Raw genomic sequence first — 26,820 nt, forward strand, 5'->3', positions numbered from 1 at the left:
CAGGAACAGGTTAAATACAACAGGTAAGGTAGCAGGTAAGATGGCTGACTGTAGGAGCACCGTGGTGTAGGTCTTTCCCCAGCGGGGACGCCACGAGGATTAACTAGAAGTTTCCGAACTCAACTGCCAGCAGGTTCCAAGCTCTGACGTCATCACGCAGAGTACAGGAATGAAGCCTGAGTGCAGTAACAGATACATTTAAAGGTAAGTTAAAGGGAATTATGTATCTCAATGAAAGGGACAACCGGTGGTACCGCCACAATACTAAATTGAAAGAAGTACAAGTAAATCGCCTGGAAGGAGGGTATGGGGCCCTGGATGGTGGGGAGGCGGTAAAAGGGCAGGTGTTGCATCTCATGACATGAGTCTACTCTGCAGTACCTTATCGAAGGCTTTTTGGAAATCCAAATATATTACATCTACATTACCTTTACCTACCCTTTCTGTTAGTTCCTCAAAGCATGGCCTTCCCTTTTGGAATCCGTGCTGATGACTATTTATATTATATTTTCAGTTTCTAGATGTTTTTCTATTACATATTTGACTAAAATGCACCAAATAAAGTGTCAAATCACAATTTTCTAGATTGTTGCCTTCAGAATTCCCCCTCCCCCAATGCCTTCAGCACTCACACCCTTTCAGTAAATTCTAAATGGACGCATTTGGTATCAATGGCTGTTTGCGCAGGCCTAACCCGATGCAGAACAATAGTCATTGTGTCGCCATCGTGGGTGCAGGGCTGCTGCTTTGTTCTGTTAGCAGCCTGTCATGTCCAGACTGAGCGGGCAACAGCCATAGCACCTCCAGCAACTGGCGGCTGCAGCCGCGGGAGAGCCGGGGTTTCAGCAGGTGGTGTTTACTCTTGTGCGAACGGAGACTCGTCGTCAAAGGCGGCCGACAGTCTTTTCCCATCGGGCATCGCTTCGTCCCGAACAACAACATGGCGGATTCGAGGGAGAAAGCACTTCAGGATTACAGGAAGAAATTACTGGAGCACAAAGAGATCGACGGCCGCTTGAAAGAGTGTGCGTTTTCCATATTTTACTCCTCTCCAGCGGGCTGCGGGGTGAACGCGACTCCCGCGTCTTGTGCGAACCAGTAATAGCGGTGCCGGGTCTGACTCGCTTTGTCATGCAGTGAGTAGGGATGAAGCCGGGGCCGAGCGAATCGCAGCTTTAGCAACGGGCCAGGCCGGGACTACCCGAGCCCCAGCTCCTGGGGACTTTAGTGCGATTCGTTTTTTAACGTGCAGAAGTAACATATAGGAAATTTAATGTGGGATTCTGGAGTGAAGCGGCGGGTTTGTTGATCCGGGGTCTGCTTTGGGCCCCCCGTGGTAAAGAGTTGAACGCAACAGTTGAACAACCCTAGTTAGCTCTTGACTAATTGGGTGGTTATTGAGTTGGGTTAATGACATATTTTCTGCGAATAAACAGTTAACCCAGAAGCGGTTTGTTGCAACACCTCACGCCTTAATTCATAGAATCGTATAACACAGAAGGAGGCCATTCGGTCCATCGAGCCTCAGCCGGCTCTTTGAAAGCTATCCAATTAGTCCCACTCACCCGCTCTGCTTCAAGTACCGAGTATTCTTGCCGGAGCTGCAGTTTTGAATACAGTGTTCTACTTGTTTTCACATTTAATCGATTTTGTAATGTTGCTTCAACTGTGAGATATTAACAAACCGTTTTGAATGGAGGGATGTCGGGATCTTTAAAATTTTTCGCTTAACTTGGTTGCCCTTTACTTGAAGAAATTAATAAAAATATACGTATGTGCCCAATAATAATTCGGTATACTAGCCAGAGACTGTGTAATAATGAAAACAGGAAATACTGGAAAAGGCCAGACAGCATCTATGAAGTGGACAGACAAGTTAACTTTTTGTTTTTGTTTAAGATTTCCAGCAACAGTAGTATTTTGCTTTTTGCTATATAAAATGCTCTATGTGGAAAAACGTTTGGTAAACTTTGTTTTGGGGAAATTGCTTGCATGCATATTGTACCAAAATATGCCATTATTATCCTATTTTAACAAAGCTCTTAGTTTATTTATGGACATTTACACAAAGAAGGTAGTCTGGGGAGAGAGCGGGAATATGGTATTGAGATAGAGGATCAGCCATGATCATATAGAATGGTGGAGCAAGCTCAAAGAGCCGAATGGCCTACTCCTATTTTTCTATGTCTTTAAATTAATTTGTGGAAAATGGTAGCTTGGGAAATAACTTTCTTTTGATGTGAAATATTCCATGAGACAATTGAGTCATTTTCAGATTTGAACCTTCTGATCAGTTTTTGAATGATTTATGCTTCATAGATTTAAAAAAATGAGCAATTGTTATATTTAATTTCATAGAGAGCACTTATAGCAAAAAATGTAGCATAATATGTTAAGGTCTTTGCTACTCCCACTATGCTTTCTCCCTCGATACAAAAGCAAAATATTGCGGATGCTGCAAATCTGAAATAAAAACAGAAAATGCTGGAAATACTGAGCAGGTCAGGCAGCATCTGTTGAGAGAGAGAGAGAGAGAGAGAGAGAGAGACACAGAGTTAACATTTAAGGTCGATGACTTTTCATCAGCTTTCTCCCTAAACTGGGAGAGTTTGACTAATGCATAGCCTAATTCACAGGCTCTGCTGAACAGAGTGCTACTGGTGGTTGGGATCAGCCCTACTCAGTGTTTAGAAAATCTCCACTGTAATGGAAAAGGCCTTGGGAAATGTGGCATGCCACCCCTTTAACTGGAGCTGTTTAGGTGCAGGGGAAACATAACTAACCAAAGATTAAATAAAATTATCAGTAACTTTTTCCTACAAACTAAATGTGTGTGGGGGGGCATAGGCAACTATTGTCAAATGATCTGAAGTTCTAAATACAATAAATCAATTTTTTCTGCATACTTGTAATCCGTGAGCAACAAAACACAATCTTGCATCTTTGATGATATTTGTGGTACAGTATTTCTATAAGTATCACAAACATACTTGTCACTCTCTCTAAATCCCAGATTTCTGTACAGAATGCTTGAGTTCACAAAATATGCACACAAATACAACAGTAAAAAATTAAACCTTATTGTGCAACGGGATAGTTCTACACTAGCATGTATTAAATGCTCCACCAGCATCGGATGAGATGTGCTTATATAGTCTGTGTTCATTAACTCGCTTCATGGCATCCACAATCCTTTGCAAAATTATTTGCTAAATAATTTTTTTGTGTTTTTTTCTTCCAAAGTTTAGGTACTGGCTGTGAACTAATTCTGTATCACCAGTTACATTTGTAGATAACTGAATATGTGTTATGTTTTTGTAAATCTTATTTAAATGAAAATATTTAAGAGCAATGATGCCAATATGTGCTAAATGAGGAGGCAGTAACTGAACCTCTAATTCCAAAAAATTGTACAAACTACAGACATATTCCTTCTAAATATTACTACAATGCAGTCCTTCCTCATGACATGTTGAGAGTTAAAATTGTAGAATTTAACACTACAGAAGGAGGATGTTCAGTCCATTGCTCCTGTGCTTGCTTTGGAAAAGCTTTCCATTTAATCCCATTCTCTCGCCTTTTCTCTGTATCCGTTTATTTTTTTGAATTTTTCCATTATATATCCATTTCCTCTTTAAAAGCTATTTCAGATTCTGCTTCCATGACTGTTTCTGGTAGGACATTCCAGATCTAAACAACCCTTTGGATAAGAAAATTCTCCCAACCTCCCCCCTTCTATTCTTTTGGTCATCTTAAATTTAAACATTCTAGTTATAGACTCGCTGAACAATGGAAATTGTTTTTCCCTATTTACTTTATCAAAAACCCCAGTTTCTTTAGGCTCACCTCCTATCTCATACCTCTTCTCCTGGTATCACCTGTTCTGTACCTTTGTCATGACATGGCATCCTTCTTAAAGAAAGGTGCCCAAAACTGGACACACTATTCTAACTGCGGCAATAATCTAATGTCCTGTTAACTTTGCTAAGTTAAGATGTTTGATTGTCACAAAAATTACCTTGATTGGATGTCATTATAACAACAAGAATTTAGCGTAAAAACTGAGATCCAGTAACTAAACTAGTTCTGCCCTGACATGGATAGATCAGTGGGATGGGCTAGTTGTGTGGTTGAAAACATGTCGTGCTTGCTATTGTGTTTTAGAATGGGGAAAAAGTGGGAGAGTGAAATAAAATAACATGTTTAAAGGTGCACAAACAATTTAGAAAATTAATACACAGGCCTTTCCTTTGTTTGATAATCTAGCTTGTTTTATGTTACTGAATATTTAAAGTTAATATAATTGTATTTATGCATACTACTGTTAGCAAAATTATAGCCCATGGGATTAAAGGGACAGTGGCACCATGGATACAAAATTGGCTAAGGGACAGAAAGCGGAGAGTAGTGGTGTTAACTGTTGTTTTTCACACTGGAGGGAGGTTTACAGTAATGTTTCCCAGTCGGTATTAGGACCACTGCTCTTTTTGATATATTTACCTAGACTTGGGTATACGGGGCATAATTTCAAAGTTTGCAGATGACAGGAAACTCGGAAATGTAGTAAACAATGAGGAGGATAGTAACAGACTTCAGGAGGACATAGACAGACTGGTGACATGGGCTGACACATGGCAGATGAAATTTAACAGAAGTGTGAAGTGATGCATGTTGGTAGGAAGAATGAGGAGAAGCAATATGAACGAAATGGTACAATTTTAAAAGGGGTCAAGAACAGAGAAACCTGGGGGTATATGTACGCAAATCTTTGAAGCTGGCAGGACAATTTGAGAAGGCTGTTTATATAAAAAAAAAAAAAAAGCATATGGGATTCTTGGCTTTATTAATAGAGGAATAGAGTACAAAAGCAAGGAAGTTATGCTAAACCTTTATAACTGGTTAGGCCTCAGCTAGAGTATTGTGTTTAACTCTAGGCACCACACTTTAGGAAGGATGTCAAGGCCTTGGAGAAGGTGCAGAAGAGATTTACTAGAATGGTACCAGGGATGAGGGACTTCAGTTATGTGGAGAAGCTGGGGTTGTTCTCCTTAGAGCAGAGGTAGTTTGATAGAGGTGTTCAAAATCATGAATGGTTTTGATAGAGTAAATAAGGAGAAATTGTTTCTAGTGGCAAAAGGGTCGGTAACCAGAGGACACTGATTTAAGGTGATTGGCAAAAAAAACAGGCGACAAAAGGAAACATTTTTACACAGCGAGTTGTTGTGATCTTGCATGCACTGCCTGAAAGGGTGGTGGAAGCAGATTCCACAGTAACATTCAAAAGAGAATTGGATAAACAATTGAAGGGGCGAAAATTACAGGACTATGGGGAAAGAGCAGGGAGTGGGATTAATTGGATAGCTCTACCAAAGAGCTGGCACAGGCATGATGGGCCTAACGGTCTCCTTCTGTGCTGTATCATTAGAGAGCACTTGAGTGTCATCTTCTTAGTCTGTCAATCCTGTAAAATTAAAGTTCAAATTTTTTCCTGTATACAGTAAGAGAACAACTGAAGGAATTAACCAAGCAGTATGAAAAGTCTGAAAATGACCTCAAAGCTCTTCAGAGTGTGGGACAGGTAAGAGATTATCATTCTTTCACCTAACGCCAATGCGTGTTTTTCTGCAGTTTCTGTTGAAGATGAATAAAATTAATTTGTTTTCCTCAGATTGTGGGTGAAGTGCTGAAACAGCTTACAGAAGAGAAATGTAAGTATTGCAGTTTAATTGCTAGTGACTGCAATTTAACCTTAACTGACCTTCATAACAAAGCAATTCAAATTATCAAACTTTTTTTTCTGTGTAGTTATTGTGAAGGCTACAAATGGACCACGATATGTCGTTGGCTGCCGTCGCCAGGTAAAGTATTCAAAATTGTATAGACAAGTCGTATCTAAAGCCATCTGTTTCTCCATATATCGCTAGCTATCGGTTTTTTTAATGTTAGGAAGAAGAGCTGCTAAATTGCCAGCTGCACCCACCCCCCACCCCATGGCTAAGAAGGTAAAGACAATCTATAGCTGAGTCATTCAAGCCAAACATTTCCAGGTTCACTTCCTTGCCTGTATTGAGTCCGCTGACGCCTTCGTGGGGTGCTACATTTGCTTTCAGCACCTCTGCTTTAGGGAGAGGAAATCATTCATGAATCAGTAAGAAATTTGGATGGTACCATGATTGTTGTATTGTATGTTTGGGGACCAGATTTTGGCAAAGGTTGCTCTTGCTCTGAAAATGTAGCATAACAGTTACTAGACGATTCATATCGGTCATGCCAGACACCTTGTACCCAGCTGAATTACCAAATGGGTTTATTCACTGAAGAGGTCTTTTGCAACATCAGTAAAAGTTGGTCAGTTTTGGACCAGTTAACAAGAGTTAAGTAGACAAACCAGTAGGTTGCGTTCTTCTGGCCTTTGCAGACTTTTCCAATAATAGGTAATTGACTCTTTAGGTAGATATTATTCTAACCCCTACTGATCGTAGTTGTATTTTGAATTGCGTAAGCGTCGCTCCTTATGTAGCCAATGTCTTGCCTCAATGTTAGTTGTCAGCAATGTCGAAACCTTGTAATACTCACTCTTTGATATGCAGTCTTTGCCATTGAGAAGCCACCCTGCCAGACTACGATAATCATTCATATTGTGGATCACCAGCCCATTAACACATAAGAGCCTATCAAAAAACAGGGGTCTATTGAAGGCTATCTAAGTTAGAGTTGTCCTGAATAGATTAATGAATAGCTCAATGATGCATTACATATTTCTCACACTTGGTCATTGTTTTCCTGCGATTCAATTTCATTTAGTGATCAACTGTTTCTTTTTGATATGCTTCAAGTAGAGCCAAAGAAATAGACAGTTTCTCAGTACAAAGAGACAGAAGCCATTTTGAGGGTGGTACCTCCCTGATTTTTATTCTACGTCATATAGTACCTATAAATTTTGGACAAAAATATTCACTACAGTCCTGTCCTGATGATGAGTAGGACAGTTTACTACAATCATCATACAAGTTTTCCACAGTAACATTGTCTAACATGAAGAATTTACAGTTTTTATGTGATGCACAGTTCTACTCAAGTGGATATGATAACTTAATACAGCCCCTAATAACTCTGATAATGAATAAATTAAAATTACTTGATGAGTTCTTAATACTATATCACCAGACATTTTAGAGAAAACACCAAAAAAAACTCATTTAATGTTTTTGGTACTAAATTAGCTGGAATACATGCTAAAGCAGATAAATCCAAAAATTACATCAAAAACATTTGGAGGAAGATATTGATCTGGTCTGACTAGAGTCAACTGTTCCTTACTAGTGAAAGAGTGTAATTATTTGGAAATTTGCTACCATAAGAATGGCAGAGCTGGTAACTATGAATTTTGTGTGGATTAGGCAATAAACAGCTGTGAGCGGTGTTTTCTTAAAATATTTCCTCTCTCTAACAATTGAATTTTTTCAGTTTGTCAAAGAATATACATTTTTCAACAATCATAGAAACATAGAATGGTTACCGCACAGTGGGAAGCCATTCAGCCTATCGAGCCCATGCCGGCTCTCTGCAAGAGCACTTCTGCTAGTCCCACTCCCCCGCTCTTTCCCTGTATCCCTGCAAAAAAAAATTCCTTCAGGTACTAATCCAATTCTCTTTTGAAAGTCACTTTTGAATCTGCCTCCACCACCCTTTCAGGCAGTACATTCCAGATCATAACCACTCGCTGTGTAAAAAAGTTTTTCCTCCTGTCGCCTTTGGATCTTCTGCCAATCACCATAAATCTGTGTCCTCTGGTTCTCGCTAATGGGAACAGTTTCTCTCTATCTACTCTGTCTAGACCCCTCATGATTTTAAACATCTCTATCAAATTTCCTCTCAATCTTCTCTGCCCCAAGGAGAACAACCCCAGCTTCTCCAGTCTATCCACGTAACTAATTCCTCATCCCTGGAACCATTTCTGTAAAAAAATTTCTGCACCCCCTCTAAAGCCTCACATCCTTCCTAAAGCGTGGTGCCCAAAATTGGACACACAACTCCAGTTGTGGCCGAATCAGTGTTTTATACAGGTTCATCATAACTTCCTTGCTTTTGTACTCTATGCCTCTATTTATGAAGCCCAGGATCCCGTATGCTTTTTTAACCGCTTTCTCAACCTGCCCTGCCACCTTCAGTGATTTGTGCACATATACCCCCAGGTCTCTCTGTTCCTGCACCCCTTTAGGATTGTACCCTTTAGTTTATATTGCCTCTCCTCGTTCTTTCTACCAAAATGTATCCTAACAAATTTAGATTTTGCATTTATAATTATTTTCATATTTTCTAATACTCTAATTCTGTAACTTGCTATATCTACTCTTTGTAGAGAGAATTTTGTGAATGTTATACGGTTTCTATTTTAATATAGTAGAAAGGGGTTTGCCAATCTTCTAGATTCTAATTTACTTGTAGACATTTACAGCGTAGAAGGAGGCCATTTGGCTTATAATTTCTGTGCCAGCTATTCACTAAATCAATCCCAAACTAATCCACCGCCCTGCTCTCTCAGTAGCCATGTACCTTCCTCTGCTTCAAATATTTAATTTTCCCTTAAAAGTTGCAATGATCTCTCCCTCAACCACTCCCTGTGACAAAATATTCTATGCTGCAACAATCCTCTAAGAAATTTCTCCTAACCTCTTCTCTTAGTGACCATTTTAGCCTTTATTCTTTTTAGCCTTCGTATATTTGATTTTTAGTAATTATGATTAAAATTTAAGTTGTACTAAGTAATCCTGTCCAGATCCATTTCAGAAAAAAATGCTGGGCTAGTTATTTTTAGCTTGAGGCTTTCTGAAAAATGTAGCCTCCTGCGGGAGCTGTGGCTGCAGTTACACGACCTGGCTGTACAGGTTTTTAAAAGACTAATTAGGAGTAGTGTAAAAGTTTTATACTATTTCCCAACTGATTTAGCCATTCACTGCCAGATCTGGCTGGATCACATAAAGCACTTTGGGTCCTGCTCTCTTCTGCCAAAACTGTTCACTATTCCAGGATCATCCTTGAATGCAAAGATAACCCCCGGCTTCTTTTCTCTGCTGGAAACTGTCTTCTTAAACCCCTCTCCCTGTCTCCTCCACCCTCCCCTCCAACAACAAGTGTGAGGAACTCATGGACTTCTTTGTTACTAAGACTGAGACCATCCGTTCTGCTGCCTCTGCCACTTCCCTTCCTTCCCCAAGCGCACTGGGCCAAACTTCCTCTAAGGTTCCCCCCCCTGCCATAGCCCTGAACTTGCATCTTTCTCTAGTTTCTCTCCTATCTCCCCTCATGCCCTCTCCAAGCTCATCTTGTCTATGAGAATTACCTCCTGCTCCCTCGACCCTATTACTAAACCCTTGAGCACCCAACTTCCCTTCCTGGCTCCCATGTTAACTGATATTGTTACTGGTGTTCTCCCCTCAGGTACTGTCCCCCTCTCCCTCAAATCTGCTGTCATCACCACTCCTCAAAAAAAACCTTGATCCTAACGTTCCATCTCCAACCTCCCTTTGCTCTTCAAAGTCCTTGAACTTGCCGTGGCCTCCCAAATCTGTGCCCATCTTTCCCGCAACGCCATGTTTGAATCCCTCCAGTCAGGTTTCTGACCCTGCCACAGTGCCGAAACGGCTCTTATCAAAGTCACAAATGACATCCTATGTGACTGTGACAAAGGTAAACTATCCCTCCTCGTTCTTCTCCACCTGTCTGCTACCTTTGATGGGGTGGATCACACCATCCTCCAATGCCCTCCCCACTGTCGTCCAGCTGACTGCATTCGCCTGGTTCTATTCTTATCTATCCAGTCGTAGCCAGAGAATCACCTGCAATGGCTTCTCCTCCCGCTCCCACACCATTGCCTCTGGTGTCCCCCAAGGATCTACCCTTGACCTCCTCCTATTTCTCATCTACATGCTGCCCCTCGGCGAAATCATCCAAAAACGCAGCGTTAGTTTCCACATGTACACTGACGACACCCAGCTCTACCTGACTACCACCTCTTTCGACCCCTCCACTGTCTCTCAATTGTCACACTGCTTGTCCGACATCCAGTACTGGATGAGCAGAAATTTCCTCCAACTAAATATTGGGAAGACCAAAGCCATTGTCTTCGGTCTCTGCCACAAATTACGTTCCCTAGCCACCAACTCCATTCCTCTCCCTGGCATCTGTCTGAGGCTGAACCAGACTGTTCACAACCTTGGTGTCATATTTGACTCCGTGGTGAGCTTCTGACCACATAGCCGTGCCATCACTAAGACTGCCTATTTCCACCTCTAACATCGGCCAACTCTGCCCCTGCCTCAGCTCATCTGCTGCTGAAACACTTATCCGTGCCTTTGTTACCTCTAGACTTGACTATTCCAATGCACTCCTGGCCGGCCTCCCATTTTCTACCCTCCGTATACTTGAGGTCATCCAAAACTCTGCTGCCCGTGCCAAAACGTCTAATGATCAACTATTCCATCGGGGCACCTATGTAAAATTGTTTTGTATGTAAAATAATGTGTGTATTCTCTATTTGATAACTGTTTCAAACATATTAGTCATCTACTGAGCTCTAATTTTGCTTGATTTCTGCATGCACAAATGTTACAAAAAATTAAGGCTGTTGACTTTTTGTATCTGAGGCATGCAATCATAGAACAAGTCCTTTGTTTAAAAATTGAAATGTCTCTTAATCTAGAAACTTTACCCTTGAACTTTTTAAAAAAAAAATCAACTTTCTGCTGTAGCTTAATACTACCTGGCCACATTACAGTGATGTGGAATGTATATAATGGAAGTAGTCCAGGTAAAAGTCCAAAAATCACTTTTTTGTTTAAACATTTGTCCAGAAAATTGTATGTCTAATTTTTTTTAATTTTTTTTTTTAAGTTAAACAGTCTGTATGGGATGAATGGCCTCCTAATAGTGATCTGCATTGTAATTTGGGTTTTTGAGGCACGTGCTGAACTAAACAGTGGGATGAGAAATATTGGGAGCCAAGGCTACATAACAAAATGCTGTGCTTTAATACCCAGTGGTAGAAACACAGCTAAGATGGTGGCCATGCATTAAAGGCTTGGTCTTATTTTAAAATAAAATATCTTGTGTATCTCTCGGAACATGTTACTATAATATATCATAGAATAGTACAGTATAGTACAGCACAGAAGGAGGCCTTTCAGCTCATCGAGTCTGCGCGGCTCTTTCGATGAGCAATCCAGTTAGTCCCACTCCCCCACTCTTTCCCTATATTCCTGCAATTTTTTCTCCTTCAAGTATTTACCCGATTCCCTTTAGAAGGCTACTATTGAATCTGTATCCACCACCCTATCAGCATTTTCCTCATGTCACCTCTGGTTCGTTTGCCAATCAGCTTAAATCTGTGCCCTCTGGTTATAGATTTTTTCGGCTATTGGAAACTGTTTCTCTTTACTCTATTGAAACCCTTCATGATTTTAAACACCTCTGTCAAATCTCCTCTTGGCCTTCTCTGCTCTAAGGAGAACAACCCCAGCTTCTTCTGTCTATCCACATAACTGAAATCCCTCATCCCTGGAACCATTCTAGTAAATATGATGTCGAAGGTTCTGTAATTGTTTTAGGAGCAACAACAATGACTACTTGCATTTATGTAGCACCTTTAACTTAGTAAAATATCCCATGGTGCTTCACGGTACCGTAATCAGACAAAAAAATTGAGGAAGGAAGATAAATTCTTTTCAAATGCTAATACTGTGTGGGTAGATGTTATTTACTGATTTTTTTTTTTTTTTAAGTATACCTAACAGAAGCCAGAAGTTTGTAAAAACACTTGAACTTTCTGATAATGTGTTAAGCATTCCTTTTTGTTTCATAAATACAGCTTGAAAAAAGCAAGTTGAAACCTGGGACTAGAGTTGCCCTGGATATGACGACTCTGACTATAATGAGGTAGGTGTTGTAATGTCAGCCTTTTGTTCAGTAATAAAAATTAAACTCAATTAGCCACTATTGCAGTAGCCTGAGAATATCAACAGTGAGGTGCTCACATTACAGCCCGATGGATTTGAGTTACTCCTACTCCAGTCTACCCACAATTCCTGAACAAGTTTTGTGTTTGAAATGCCTGGACACTTATCATTAAATGGAGCATTCCACAATAGTGGAATTCCATCTTGGTGTACTTTTTTTTAAAGGCTGTTCATTCTGCTGTATATTAAGGAGCATTTTTGGGTTGTGGAATGGTGATGGTAATCCTGTCATTAGAGGTTAATGATTCTATTCTGCATTTTGGCTTGGGAGTAGTGGAATATGGTAACATTTATGGATATATAAACGGCTGTAGGGTTACAGTCTGATTAGCTGTTCCAGTGGTAAGTTATAAATGTAATATACTTGTGTACCAGGTATTTGCCAAGAGAAGTGGACCCATTGGTGTACAACATGTCTCACGAAGATCCAGGAAATGTTACTTACTCCGAGATTGGTGGATTGGCTGAACAGATTAGGGAACTAAGAGAGGTGCGTTTGCTAAATTCGTTGCATTGATAGAAATATTGAACTGTGTTCTGTGAAGCTGGTTGTGCTTGTAGATCTTCTGTTTTGCTGAAATTGAAGTTGTTTTGTGGTTGCAGGTTATAGAGCTACCACTTACAAACCCAGAACTGTTCCAGCGTGTAGGAATCATTCCACCGAAAGGATGCCTGCTCTACGGACCACCAGGTATACAAACGTCCCTTGAGTATTTTCATTAAATTACACTTGAGTAATTAGAAATTAACCCTGTATTAAATTGGAAATGTGTATATTTTGGAATATTTAAATATTCATACCACCTTATTATCGGGAAGGTTTATTCCTGGTTGAGTCAGACTGGGTTCTGAATTTCTTTTGGGTGGGGAGGGTTTGTAACGTGACCCAAATACTCAGTTTCACATGTATGAATATTAGTTGACCCTAGTAACTCATACAATTTATCCCACAATACAAGTAACTTTTTATGGACTTTTCCCCCAAAAAATGGTACAGTAGTGCACACATTGCTGCTGTAGCCCACCTGAAACTATTTGTGTCAATCTCAATTGGACAGAGACTAAATGCATCTTTATAGGAGAAGGGATATTTGAGGATGTCATCACATTCCAATCACACGCCTAGCAGTCCAACCGAGAGAAGAGGCAGGGGGCAGAATGTCAGGCTGCCAGTTTGGCTGAGAAATGGTGTGTAGCAGAAAGAAAGCTTACAATGGTCCATTTTTCATTTATTTTATAGCATTAAGGTTTGAATTTGTAAAACACCCATTTTATGTAATAATGGGGAGATAATAGGTTTAGGAAAATCCTATATAACAATGAGGTGAAATTGCATATGTTTTGACGGAACAAAATGTAAATCTGTGATTTTTTTTTCAGGTACAGGAAAAACACTCTTAGCGAGAGCTGTTGCTAGTCAGTTAGACTGCAACTTCTTAAAGGTATATATAGAAAGAAATAACCTGTTGATCTGTTTTGAACTAAATAGGGTATAGTAATGAAAGTTAGCAGGAAGAATTCATTCATTTGTGAAACTGAAGATTTTAAACTTTTTTTAATAGGTGGTTTCCAGTTCCATTGTTGATAAGTACATTGGCGAAAGTGCTCGGTTAATCAGAGAGATGTTCAACTATGCCAGGGACCATCAACCATGTATCATTTTTATGGATGAGATAGATGCTATTGGTAAGCTTGCTGCCTGTACCTTTTCAATTCAAAGCATTAATTTGTAGCAAGAATTGCAGTTGAATCTTGATTTTTGTAAATTCCTGTTACAACAATCTTTATCCCTGATTCCACCTAAAGCTCCATTAGGCAACAAAAGAACCCAAAAGCTGATAGAAACATAGAAACAAAGAAGATAGGAGCAGGCGTAGGCCATTCGGCCCCTCGAGCCTGTTCTGCCATTTAATGAGATCATGGCTGATCATCCAAATTCAGTACCCTGTCCCTGCTTTCTCCCCATATCCCTTGATCCCTTTAGCCTTAAGAAATATATCTAACTCCTTCTTGAATATATTTAATGAATTGGCCTCAATGGCCTTCTGTGGTAGAGAATTCCACAGGTTCACCACTCTCTGGGTGAAGAAATTCCTCCTCATCTCAGTCCTAAATGGCTTACCCCTTATCCTTAGACTGTGACCCCTGGTTCTGGACTCCCCTGCCATCGGGAACATCCTTCCTGCATCTAGTCTGTCTAGTCCCGTTAGAATTTTATAAGTTTTGATGAGATCCCCTCTCATTCTTCTAAACTCTAGTGAATACAAGCCCAATTGACCCAATCTCTCTCCATACGTCATTCCTGCCATCCCAGGTATCAGTCTGGTGAATCTTCGCTGCACTCCCTCCATGGCAAGAACATCCTTCCTCAGATAAGGCGACCAAAACTGCACACAATACTCAAGGCGTGGTCTCGCCAAGGCCCTGTACAACTGCAGCAAGACATCCTTGTTCCTGTACTCTAATCCTCTCGCTATGAAGGCCAACATACCATTTGCCTTCTTAACCGCCTGCTGCACCTGCATGCTTATCTTCAGCGACTGGTGCACAAGGACACCCAGGTCTCATTGCACTTCCCCTTTTCCCAATCTATTGCCGTTCAGATAATAATCTGCCTTCCTGTTTTTGCCACCAAAGTGGATAACCTCGCATTTATCCACATTGGGCAGATGCATGGCAGATGCAGTATAATCACCCAACCTGTTCAAATCATACTGGAGTTTCTTGGCATCCTCCTCACAGCACACACGCCCACACAGCTTTGTGTCGTCTGCAAACTTGGAGATATTACATCTAGTTCCCTCGTCTAGATCATTAATATATATTGTGAATAGCTGGGGTCCTAGCACCGATCCCTGCGGTACCCCACTAGTCACTGCCTGCCACTCGGAAAAAGACCCATTTATTCCAACTCTTTGCTTCCTGTCTGCCAACCAGTTCTCTATCCAAGTCAGTACTTTACCCCCAATCCCATGTGCTTTAACTTTGCACGCTAGTCTCTTATGCAGGACCTTATCAAAAGCCTTCTGAAAGTCCAAATACACCACATCCACTGGTTCTCCCTTATTGACCATTTTGTTTACTTTCTTAAGTGTGATACTTTATACACCTTCAGAAATTACTTTCTGCTTAATTTCAAAGTTAACCTGAGTCTTAAATGTAGAAGAAAACCTGTTGCAATAATATTATTTTGCAGGTGGTCGCCGTTTCTCTGAAGGCACCTCAGCTGATCGAGAGATTCAGAGAACTCTCATGGAGGTAAAGGCATCATATTTGTGGTTTAAATCATGGGAGGCATGCATTGTCAGTAATCAATTGAAGCTGCTCCTCCAGCTTAGTGCATATAAAATAAATGTAGCAGTTTTATGTAAACCTGTCTTGTTTAATTTTTAGTATGCACAGTTAAAATATTAATTAAGAACTACCATTCAAAAATTTTAGAGAATCAAATATTCTGAGACTCTAGATACCAGGGAACACAATTTAACTATTAACTTGATTTAGAATTTTCTGCAAATACATGGAACCACTTGGACATTAGTTAATAATTCCTATCGAGAGCTTCCTGAAAGTTCTCATATAATGTGGGCATGTTCTGATAAAGAACATGTGGTAAACCACTGTTATACCTGCCTGTGTGGGTGTTTGTATTCCACTGTGTACATGTCTGTACATGCCTTGGCTGACTCCTCCCACGAGTCCAGGTATAAAGGTGACTGCTCCACAGTCCCTCTATTCTGGACTGGTCGACCACTCGAGGCACGCCTTCATTCTCTTGTTAATAAAAGCCTGTTAGTTACTCGCTTAACCTCAGTCTTTTGAGTAATTAATAGCGCATCAATTTTATTAACAAGATTTTTTTATAATGGAGAAGATCCTCACACCAGCATGCCTGGACTTAGACCATCGGGAGGCGGACGCATCCACCAAGTTTGCTCACTGGCTTAGGTGCTTTGAAAGATTCCTGATCGCCTCCGCTGCAACGGTCAAATCGGATGAGGACAAACTGGATGTCCTGACCTCCAAAGTGAACCACCGAGCGTACTCGGTCATCCAGGACGCGACCTCGTACACGGCTGCTCTCAAGCTCCTCAAGGACCAGTACACGCGCCCAGTGAACGAGGTGTACGCCAGGCACCTCCTGGGGAGTCGTAAACAACAACCTGGGGAATCGACCGAGGAATACCTTCAGGCACTGTCTGTGCTTGGCCGGGCCTGTGGTTGTAAGGATGTAAAGGCCGCCGTGTACACAGAGGAACTTATCCGGGACGCTTTTGTAGCGGGCCACAAGTCCAATTACACCCGACAGCGACTGTTGGAGCAGTGTGACCTCGACCTCAACAAGGCCTCTGAACTCGCACTATCATTGGACGCAGCCTACCGGGGCATGGGTGCCTACTCCTCTGCACCGTGGACGCCGCGGGGAACGACAGCCTGGGACACGGTAGGACCGTCTCATAGCGCCGTGCCACCCCAGCCACATCCCAGCAACGGCCCAACTACCGCAGCAGTGTCCCAAGGCCAGAAATGCTACTTCTGTGGCCAGGCCAAACACCCCAGAGCGCGCTGCCCGGCGAAAAATGCGATCTGCTCGGGCTGCGGGAAGAAGGGACACTACGCCAGCGTCTGCAGGGCCAAAGCCACCCCGAACCCCAGCAGCGCCGCGTGTGGGCTGTGCGGGCCGCCATCTTGGGCCTCCCCAGCCATGTGCGAACCACCGGAACAGCAGCCATTTTGGACGCCTCCAGCCACATGGGGATCATGGACGCCGCCATCTTGGACACCAGCCGGGACGCAGCAGGCCCCCAACACCGCCTCATCTGATACCCGCAGCAACACACCGACCCCTACGCTGGCCTCCGTTACGCTGGACCAAGCGAGACCGCACCAACTGGCCCGGTCCACAATGGACATTAAGGTAAATGGTCACGAAACAACCTGCCTTTTTGACTCTGGGAGCACGGAGAGCTTCATCCACCCCGACACGGTGCGGCGTCGCTCTCTCCCAGTCCTGCCTGCGCACCAGCGGATTTCTATGGCCTCCGAGTCCCAGTCGGCGGACATTGGCGGCTACTGCGTGGTGACACTCTTAGTAGACGGGACTGTGTACGATAATTTTAAACTTCTGGTCCTGCCCCACCTCTGTGCTGCCTTTCTACTGGGGTTAGATTTTCAGTGCCACCTTAAAAGTGTTACGATGGCGTATGGTGGACCCCTCCCCCCCACTCACAGTCCGCAGCCAGCAGCTTCCAAACTGCCCGCCGCGCACCAGGTGCAACCTCTCCACGCTCAGAGTCACCCCCCCCCACTGTTTGCTAACCTCACCCCCGACTGTAAGCCCATCGCCACAAAGAGCAGGCGATACAGTGCCGGGGACAGGGTTTTCATTAAAACCGAAGTGGAGCGGCTCCTGAAGGAGGGGATTATTGAGGGCAGCACCAGCCCCTGGCGAGCCCAGGTTGTGGTCGTTAAGACCGGCGAGAAGCAGCGCCTGGTCATCGACTACAGCCAGACAATAAATCGCTACACCCTGCTGGACGCTTACCCACTCCCCCGCATAGCTGATATGGTCAACCAGATCGCGCAGTACCGCGTCTTCTCGACCATTGACCTGAAATCAGCGTACCACCAGCTGCCTATCCGCCCTGAGGACCGCCAGTATACTGCCTTTGAGGCAAACGGCCGCCTCTATCACTTCCTTAGGGTTCCCTTTGGCGTCACCAACGGGGTCTCCGCCTTCCAAAGGGAGATGGACCGGATGGTCGATTAAAATGCGTTGCAGGCCACTTTCCCATATCTGGACAATGTGACCATCTGCGGCCATGACTTGCAGGACCATGACGCAAACCTCGAAAAATTCCTCTGCACCGCCCAACTCCTGAACCTGACGTATAACAAGGAGAAGTGCATATTCCGCACAACCCGCCTTGCCATCCTTGGCTGTGTTGTGGAACACGGAGTCATCGGTCCCGACCCCGACCGGATGCGTCCCCTTATGGAACTCCCACTGCCCCGCTGCCTCAAGGCCCTGAAGAGGTGCCTAGGGTTTTTCTCCTATTACGCCCAGTGGGTCCCCTACTATGCGGACAAGGCCCGTCCGCTGATCAAGTCCACCTCTTTTCCCTTGACGGCAGAGGCCCGCTTAGCCTTCCACCGTATCAAGGAAGACATTGCCAAAGCCACCATGCACGCAGTGGACGAATCCATCCCCTTCCAGGTGGAAAGCGACGCGTCCGACTTTGCCCTGGCCGCTACCCTTAATCAGGCGGGGAGACCCGTGGCCTTTTCACGAACCCTCCAGGGCCCGGAGACCAGACACTCCGCTGTTGAGAAGGAGGCCCAGGCTATTGTGGAGGCTGTGCGTCATTGGAGGCACTACCTGGCCGGAAAACGATTTACCCTGCTCACTGACCAGCGTTCAGTTGCTTTTATGTTTAACAACAAGCAGAGAGGCAAAATCAAAAACGACAAGATCTTGAGGTGGAGAATCGAACTTTCCACCTACAATTACGAGATCTTGTACCGGCCCGGGAAGCTCAATGAACCCCCGGATGCTCTATCGCGTGGCACCTGCGCCAGCGCGCAGATCGATAGACTGCGGGCCCTCCACAATGACCTCTGCCACCCGGGGGTCACCAGGTTCTTCCACTTCATCAAGGCCCGCAACCTGCCTTACTCCATTGAGGAGGTCAGGACCATGACCAGGAACTGCCAAGTCTGCGCGGAGTGCAAACCGCACTTTTATAGACCAGACAGGGCCCACCTGATAAAAGCCACTCGCCCCTTCGAGCGCCTGAGCGTTGATTTTAAAGGGCCTCTCCCCTCCTCCGACCGCAATGTGTACTTCCTCAACATTATTGATGAGTACTCCCGTTTCCCGTTCGCCATCCCCTGCCCGGACATGACCAGTGCCACGGTCATTAAATGTCTGAACGACCTCTTCACCCTGTTCGGTTTCCCCAGCTATATCCATAGCGACCGGGGCTCATCGTTTATGAGCGACGAACTCCGCCAGTACCTGCTCGCTAGGGGTATTGCCACAAGCAGGACCACCAGTTACAACCCCCGGGGGAACGGACAGGTGGAAAGAGAGAATGCGACAGTTTGGAAGGCCGCCCTGCTAGCCTTAAAGTCTAGGGGCCTTCTGACCTCCCGCTGGCAGGATGTGCTCCCCGATGCGCTCCACTCTATTCGGTCACTGCTCTGCACTGCCACTAACGCCACCCCTCATGAGAAAATGTTTGTCTTCCCGAGGAAGTCCACATCGGGGACATCGCTACCGCCACGGCTGACGTCCCCAGGGCCGGTCCTACTGAGAAGACACGTGAGGACACATAAAATGGACCCCCTGGTCGAGAGGGTCGACCTCCTCCACGCCAACCCCCAGTATGCTTACATTGCGTACCCGGACGGGCGGGAGGACACAGTCTCCATACGAGACCTCGCACCCTCTGGGGCCCCAGTAACCCACTACCACCCCCCCCCCCCCCCCCCCCAACGATCCAATATCCAACCCCAGCAGACGGCACGCCTGGGCCCCGCGACCCGCTCGACACCCACGAGGACTACACACCAGTGCCCCAGCCTACGCGGGACTCGACGCCGGAAGCTTCACTACCCCTGCCGTCGCTACGTCGATCACAGCGGCAGACAAGACCTCCGGAGAGACTCCAATACACAAACTTTTAATACACTTCACCCCGCCGGACTCATTTTTAAACAAGGGGTGAATGTGGTAAACTACTGTTATACCTGCCTGTGTGGGTGTTTGTATTCCACTGTATACATGTCTGTACATGCCTCGGCTGACTCCTCCCACGAGTCCAGGTATAAAGGTGACTGCTCCACAGTCCCTCTGTATTCTGGACTGGTCGACCACTCGAGGCACACCTTCATTCTATTGTTAATAAAAGCCTGTTAGTTACTCGCTTAACCTCAGTCTTTTGAGTAATTAATAGCGCATCAGAACACTACGTCAAACTTTCAATTATCCAGGTCCTCCTCCTCCCATGTTGGTTAATTATCCTCCTGAAAGTTTGTATTTTTATAGATAAAAATCATAACTTAAAATCTTGCTGAACACAATAGCCCTGGAACTTAAGATATCTGCAGATAATGGTAAAGATAAATAGATAAAGGATGCAGCCCTACCGACTCCCTTCCTTTCTCTCCTCCCCCGCATACACCATCCATCATACTTGGGTATACTTGCGTAGCATCCCTCACAGTATTTCCTTAAATGATGAGTTGGTATACAACTGTACCTGCACCTTTGCCAGACCTTTCAAACAGCAATGCTGCACTAAAGGGTAAGAGATTGATATAACACCTTTTCTTAGTTATTAATAACCAACTCATTATCGACGTGCTTTCAAGATTGACCCTACATCGATGATAAAAGTGTAAATACTCCAATCCAACAACTTGCTGCTGTTCAGTGAGCCCCACTTGTGACTGGGCATCTCCACATAAAATAATTATCTAGGAAGTTGCCATTCCAGAATCAATGTGTCATTGTTAGCTGTAGAAGGACTCATATGGCAGAAGCCCTCCCCTGCCCAGGGTCTGGTATGCAACACGTGTCAGAGTTTGCAGTTATTTCTCTGTGTCCTTGAAATGGTGAATCACACGTGTCTACTGTCCAAATTTGCAACCCCTTCACTTACAAGGTAATGTAATCCTGGTATGACATGATCTATCTTTCATGAGGCAAAAGTACTTGGTTTATACAAAATAATAATTGTCATTGTATATGAGGAGCAGAGTTAGTTTTTTACTCCTACATGAAAGAGTGGCATTTGTGTATGTACTGGTCCATATCTGACTTGAGACTAGGTACTTGTCAGACTACCTTTATGTTGATGTGTTTTGTTTTGATGTGTTTCGGACCAAATTGATGACTTAACTGCATTACTTTGTAGCTGCTGAATCAAATGGATGGCTTTGATACTCTTCATCGAGTTAAAATGATAATGGCTACAAACAGGCCAGACACGTTAGATCCTGCTTTGTTGCGTCCTGGAAGGCTTGATAGAAAGATTCGTAAGTATCAATATCAGAGTTGAGATTGTTTTAGAAAGAACATTACACATAAATGAAATATTGCAAGACAATATAACTAAATTTTAATTAAAATTTGCACTTCTAGATATTGAACTTCCAAATGAGCAGGCAAGGTTGGATATTCTGAAGATCCATGCTGGTCCCATCACAAAGCACGGTGAAATAGGTATGCTAAACCATTTTTATATGTAAACCAAATTCACTAAAAGTGAAAACGGTGTAGAATTCTAGTTCAGTTCCTATCTGTTAATTTTCTGGATAAGTATCATGGCTGAGTACAGGATTAATGCATGTCGTGGTTTAATGGTGGAACCTCTGTTCATTCATTGTATGATGGAGCTTGCTGAGACTCCAGAATGTCACTGAATTTGGTGTCTTCTAAAACTGGTATAAATACTTCAACTGCATTACCCACTTTAAAGTTCAGTATCTGTAATTGTTGCAGTTGAACAATGCAAGTGTTTTAAAATCCATTCAGTGTGAAAATTGGCTATTGCAGATGTCCAAATAATTTTTGTGAAATTTTATTCTGGTATTTAAAGGATTTAAACACAATGCACTGATATTAAAGAAATGTGTTCTGCAGTAATGCTCCTTTGAATCATAAAAATAATGAATCGTGTAAACATTCCTAAGACAATATTTGGATTATTGCCCTTCTAGAAGTGAGTAAAGTAAGGCAATGAAACTCTGCACCTTTCTCATGGCCAGTTATATTTGATAACACAATGGGTTTGGTTCTCAATTACAAGTTTGTGGGTTCAAACAGCACTCCAGAATGTGAGCACATAATCTATGCTGTCCCTTCAGTACAGTGGAGGAAAATAAGATGAGAAGGAGCGCACACCTGTAAGGTAAGTCTGCTCAGTTTCCCACCACCTTGCATGGAAAATTGGGCTTACTCCCTTACAGGTGTGTGTTGCACCCATGCCATCCAATACATAAAAGAACAGCAGAATCTGCTGCTACATCTCCCAAGTTTTAGCCATATACTATTTCATAACTGTTGCAATGTTTACACACCTCAAGGACTCAAACCCATCTGTTCTTGTACTGGCTAATTACATGCAGAACATGCAACTCTGTGCAGAAGTTTAAGGTAGGGCCACAATTTGTGAAATTTCTCGCACTATATATTTAAAGAAAAAAGTCTCATTAGTCAGCTATCACATAAATACAAGATGCCACATGAATCGCAGCATGTTGCATTTATTTATGCATCTTGTGGACCTGATGAAATATGCTCGTGACTTTCACCTGTGTCACTAGGCCCATTTGTACAAATACAGTATTATACAGGGACTGTTAATGTCCTGTATTTTTGATGTAATTAAAAAAAAATACAGTATAATTTAAAGATGCTGTGTAGACAATTTGAACCAAAGTAGATGCCTTGTTTCAATCGAAAAATAAACCTTTTATTATCCACAGGCAGATTTTGTTTCTTTTTAACGTGATCACAATAAAGAAACAGAACATTTTTCCACATTTATCCCTTAAGATTTCAATGTGCATGCTGAGGTTAGCTATAGCATGGGCAATGCAGGATAAAGCTCCAATCATAAATAAGTGTAGCACACTCTTTTAAATATATAGCCCACTTTAAAACAAAGCCCTGCTGGCATATATTTAATGGTTGACAGATTTAGGAGTAGAGTTCTTAGGAAGCAATTCAACAAGAGTCTTGCCAATATATAATGGCTCCACATGGTCTGCTGACAGTCAGGACCAAATAAGGGAAAAGACCTTTTATAATTCCATTTTAATGGTGACTTTATTTACCTTTTTCTGATTTGTTTCACATCATTAAATTTATTCAAGCTATTGCATCTTTTCGGTTATTTTTACAGATTATGAAGCAGTTGTCAAGCTGTCAGATGGATTTAATGGTGCAGATTTGAGAAATGTCTGCACTGAAGCAGGTATGTTTGGAAGTAACGTTCCCTCTAAGGTGCGCAGGCGCGCGGCTGCGCATCAATCTGGAGGTCCTGCACACGCTGCTCACAAACTGGTGCCATTGGAAGAGTAGGAGCGCAGCAAATTTAAAAGGACCGCACACACACAAAATTAGAGGGAACTTGTTTGGAAACCATTTAATCTTCAAGTAGCTGTTGAAATATATTCAGACCATTAATATATATTTGCATTATTTTATCATTCTTGTGCTGTAAACAACAAATCTGAAATGATTTACACTTAAAAAGAAATGCCAAGATGTTATGATGACACATTTTAGAACACATAGTATTTGCTTACTATTGTGATTTGAAAATAAATATCTATTTCAAACTTTTCCTGTTCAGGTATGTTTGCAATCCGTGCTGATCGTGACTATGTTGTCCAGGAAGACTTTATGAAGGCTGTCCGAAAAGTTGCTGACTCTAAGAAGCTAGAATCCAAGCTTGACTACAAACCTGTATAAGTTAACCCACCTTTTTAACCGTAATTGTACAGTTTTAAAGGGGTTTAAATAGCATATGTACCTTAAAAGGGAGAGGAATCTAATGGTTGTTCTATACTGTAATTCATTACAAGTATATAATATGCTGCAGACAGTAGCTGACCACAAACTTTGGTGTTCTGCTGCATTATATATGTAGTGACTTATTTCTAAGCCACAATTTGGCTGCCGGTAACAATATTCTGTTGAAAATGTTTTTGAAAAGCAAATGTTGCCACTGAGACGTGCCTGTCTTAACAGTGTAATGCATTCTCTTGTACCCAAATGACACTTAAAGCCTCTGTGGTCAAAATACAAGTTTATAGGTTTTTGATCAATTTGATTCATTTTCCCCAGGGCTCAATAAAATTTAAATTTACAAGAACAAGACCAGCTATTTGTTGAATATTTACATAACACTAGCAGATCTCTTGTGGCATTGTTCATGGTGAATCAGAGGTTTTATTAAAATGGGTTTTTAGCCAAGTAGCATTACCAAGGACACTGACTTATCAATATTGGGATCTGTGAGCACTGGGAAGGGGACCCAGGATCTGGCAGGACAGGAATGGACAATTACAGACTGGGGCTGCAGAATTTACGATATGTGCTATATGAATCTGCCTCCACCACCTTTTCAGGCAGTGCATTCCAGATCCTAACCACTTGCTCCCTAAAAAAGTTTTTTCTTTTGTCACCTTTGGTTCTTTTGCCAATCACCTTAAATCTGTGCCCTCTGGTTCTCGACCCTTCTGCCAATGGGAACAGTTTCCCTCTATTTAATCTGTTCAGACCCCTCATGATTTTGAACACCTCTATCAAATCTCCTCTCAATCTGCTCTGCTCCAAGGAGAACAACCCCAGCTTCTCCAGTTTAATCAAGAAAAGTCCCTCATTCCTGGAATCATTCTCGTAAATCTTTTCTGTACCCTCTCTAAGGCCTTCACATGCTTCCTAAAATGCGGTGCCCAGAATTGGGCACAGTACTCCAGTTGGGGCCGAACCAGTGTTTTATATAGGTTCATCATAATTTCCACACTTTTGTACTCTATACTTCTATTTATGAAGCCCAGGATCCCGTAAGCCTTTTTAACTGCTTTCTCAATCTGCCCTGCCACCTTCAATGATTTGTGCACACATACCCCTGGGTCTCTCTGTTCGTGCACCCCCTTCAGGATTGTTCCATTTGGTTTATATGTCCTCTCATTCTTTCTACCAAAATGTATCACTTCACACTTTTCTGCGTTAAATTTCATCTGCCACGTGTCCGCCCATTTCACCAGCCTGTCTTTCTGAATTTACCGTACAAAGTTCTCTCAAACGTTCATCATCTACTCCGTTTCTAAGCTTTTGTAGCTAAAAAGTTTATTTAGTTCAATGATTCTGAAGAGAATGGGTTTTAGCTGAATACACAAGACCAAAATAGAATTGAGGTGACTTTAAAAAAAAAGATAAATAATGTGTTTTCTCTGTATATAAAGAAACTACAATCAGAAGTGCTGATGATCACATGTGTTGTCTGCACAGTTTATAAATACAAAACAGCATTTAATAAATGTAATCACTTGTCTGAATTCTCAAAGCTTTATTTCAATCTCCATTTTCCTTAAGCCTTTTGTGGGGAAAAACAGGGACGCACTCAAATTCTCAGAGACATGCCTTTCTACCCTTCAGCGCCTGCTGATGCATGTATTTTTTGCAGTCAAGTTCTGCAAACTGCATATACTCAATCCACATACTGTATATGGTCAAAAGGTCTGCCCACTTGTTGAGGTAAAAATATCCAGTCAACCCAGAGTTTTACAATCGGATGAAGGCTTGAAGTAAAAACTTTAATTTTAAAATCATTAAAAGACAATTCAATAAGTAATTTTATAATTGTTATATAGAATGTAATTTTTTGATTTGTTTTCTTTAATTTTATTTAAAACCTTGCAGATATTTGAAATTTAGATCCTGAGAAAAAGAGGCAAATGAAAATGTTTTAAAAGTATCTGATTCGATCTGTTCAAACTGTATTTCCCATTTAAAAATGTTGAATTTTAAGCTTTCCCAATGTAAATGTTAAAATGAAAAGTGTTAGAGGAAATCATGTTTGTGGACAAAAACCACACCATATGCAAGATTTTAAAAGCTCCCATGGCACTATCTGAAGAGCAGGGGAGTTTCCCAGGTGTCGTGGCCAACATTTATCTTTCAATGAACACCGCTAATACAGATCATCTGGTCATTTATCTCATTGTTGGGACTTTGTGTGCAAGTTGGCTGCTGTGTTTCCTACATTACAACAGTGACTACAACTCAAAAGTACTTCCTGAGGTCTTAAATGGCGCTTTAGAAATGCAAGTTCATTCTTTCTATTTTTTATAGATAGTTCCTGATTTGGAAAGGTGAGTTGCAGTGATGTATCTACATTGCATAGAGAGTACATTATTAGTATATTGTTTGTTCCATAGTCCATTAAATATTTTCCTGGAATGTATGTAACATTGATAAGAGCTTTCATTGTGAATGATGAAACTAATTGCCTTAAACTCGAACTGGGCATTTGAAATGTAATTTTTCCTCCAAAAACATTTGTTATGTAATTTAAAGAAAAAAGAAAAGTTACATGTGTTAAAAATAATAAATTAAGATTGACATTAATTTTGAATTTTATTTCGGGGGGAGAGAGTGTCAAGTTTGGGTGAGAATTTTAGATGGAAAGCTACACAAAAATGAGGCATGCCAACTTAAATAGAGAATAACGCATGTGCAGCTTACCTTGCTTGAATCTACTGATCAGTTGGAGAATTGCATTGATGGAGGTCAGAGAGAATGGCCTAGAAATCCAGTGGGCCTTGCGCCCACTTAGCGCCTAAAGAGGTCTTCTGCGCCGGCGGGGTTGGTAGCGTGGAAATTGAGTGCAGCGTTAATGGCGGCGGTAGCCGGTAGCGCTGCGCCGGCACCGATGACGTCATCGGTGTGCGCAGCGCCCCGGTGCCGGCCCGACGTCCATGTTCAGTTGCGGCCGCCTCTTCCGCAGCGGCCGCAAACAACGTTCGTGAAACACGGCCTTCATGCAGCGTTAGTGGGGCGCATAAAGGTGGAGGTGTGGCCGGCCGCTTTTTCGGCGGCCGCCTGCCCGCACCTCCCTCCCCGGCCTCCTACACCACCCCCCCCGCGGCATTGGTGGCTGATTCCCGCGAGCCCGGCACTTCTCCGTGGTGCCGGGCTCATTTGCCGGCAGAATCCAGCAGCGATCTCACGGCTGCAGGCAGCTCCTCCTTAAGAGAAAGAGGAGGCCTACAGTACCCCAGCCTG

At 42.7% G+C, this 26,820-nt stretch overlaps 1 protein-coding gene across 1 annotated transcript; it reads left to right on the forward strand.

The window, feature by feature from the left end:
* Window positions 1–842: 842 nt before the first annotated feature.
* psmc6 (proteasome 26S subunit, ATPase 6) lies at window positions 843–26,163 on the forward strand. Its single transcript, XM_086003188.1, has 14 exons — window positions 843–1,025; window positions 5,499–5,578; window positions 5,669–5,708; window positions 5,806–5,858; window positions 11,867–11,934; window positions 12,390–12,504; window positions 12,618–12,705; window positions 13,395–13,456; window positions 13,577–13,700; window positions 15,211–15,272; window positions 20,936–21,056; window positions 21,163–21,243; window positions 22,928–22,999; window positions 23,381–26,163. The coding sequence occupies exons 1-14, from the start codon at window positions 941–943 to the stop codon at window positions 23,497–23,499; spliced, it is 1,170 nt and encodes a 389-aa protein (XP_085859314.1). The 5' UTR covers window positions 843–940; the 3' UTR covers window positions 23,500–26,163.
* Window positions 26,164–26,820: the final 657 nt, after the last annotated feature.

Source organism: Somniosus microcephalus, chromosome 12 (genome assembly GCF_052327205.1).
Source record: "Somniosus microcephalus isolate GS21.2 chromosome 12, FLI_Smic_1.0, whole genome shotgun sequence".
NCBI classification, from domain to species: domain Eukaryota; kingdom Metazoa; phylum Chordata; class Chondrichthyes; order Squaliformes; family Somniosidae; genus Somniosus; species Somniosus microcephalus.

Coding starts and splice junctions, on each gene's coding strand:
- psmc6 (XM_086003188.1), top strand. CDS start 941: ATGGCGGATTCGAGGGAGAAAGCACTTCAGGATTACAGGAAGAAATTA. Junction 13,701..15,210: donor GGATGAGATAGATGCTATTG/GTAAGCTTGCTG, acceptor ATTATTTTGCAG/GTGGTCGCCGTTTCTCTGAA. Junction 23,000..23,380: donor AAATGTCTGCACTGAAGCAG/GTATGTTTGGAA, acceptor TTTCCTGTTCAG/GTATGTTTGCAATCCGTGCT.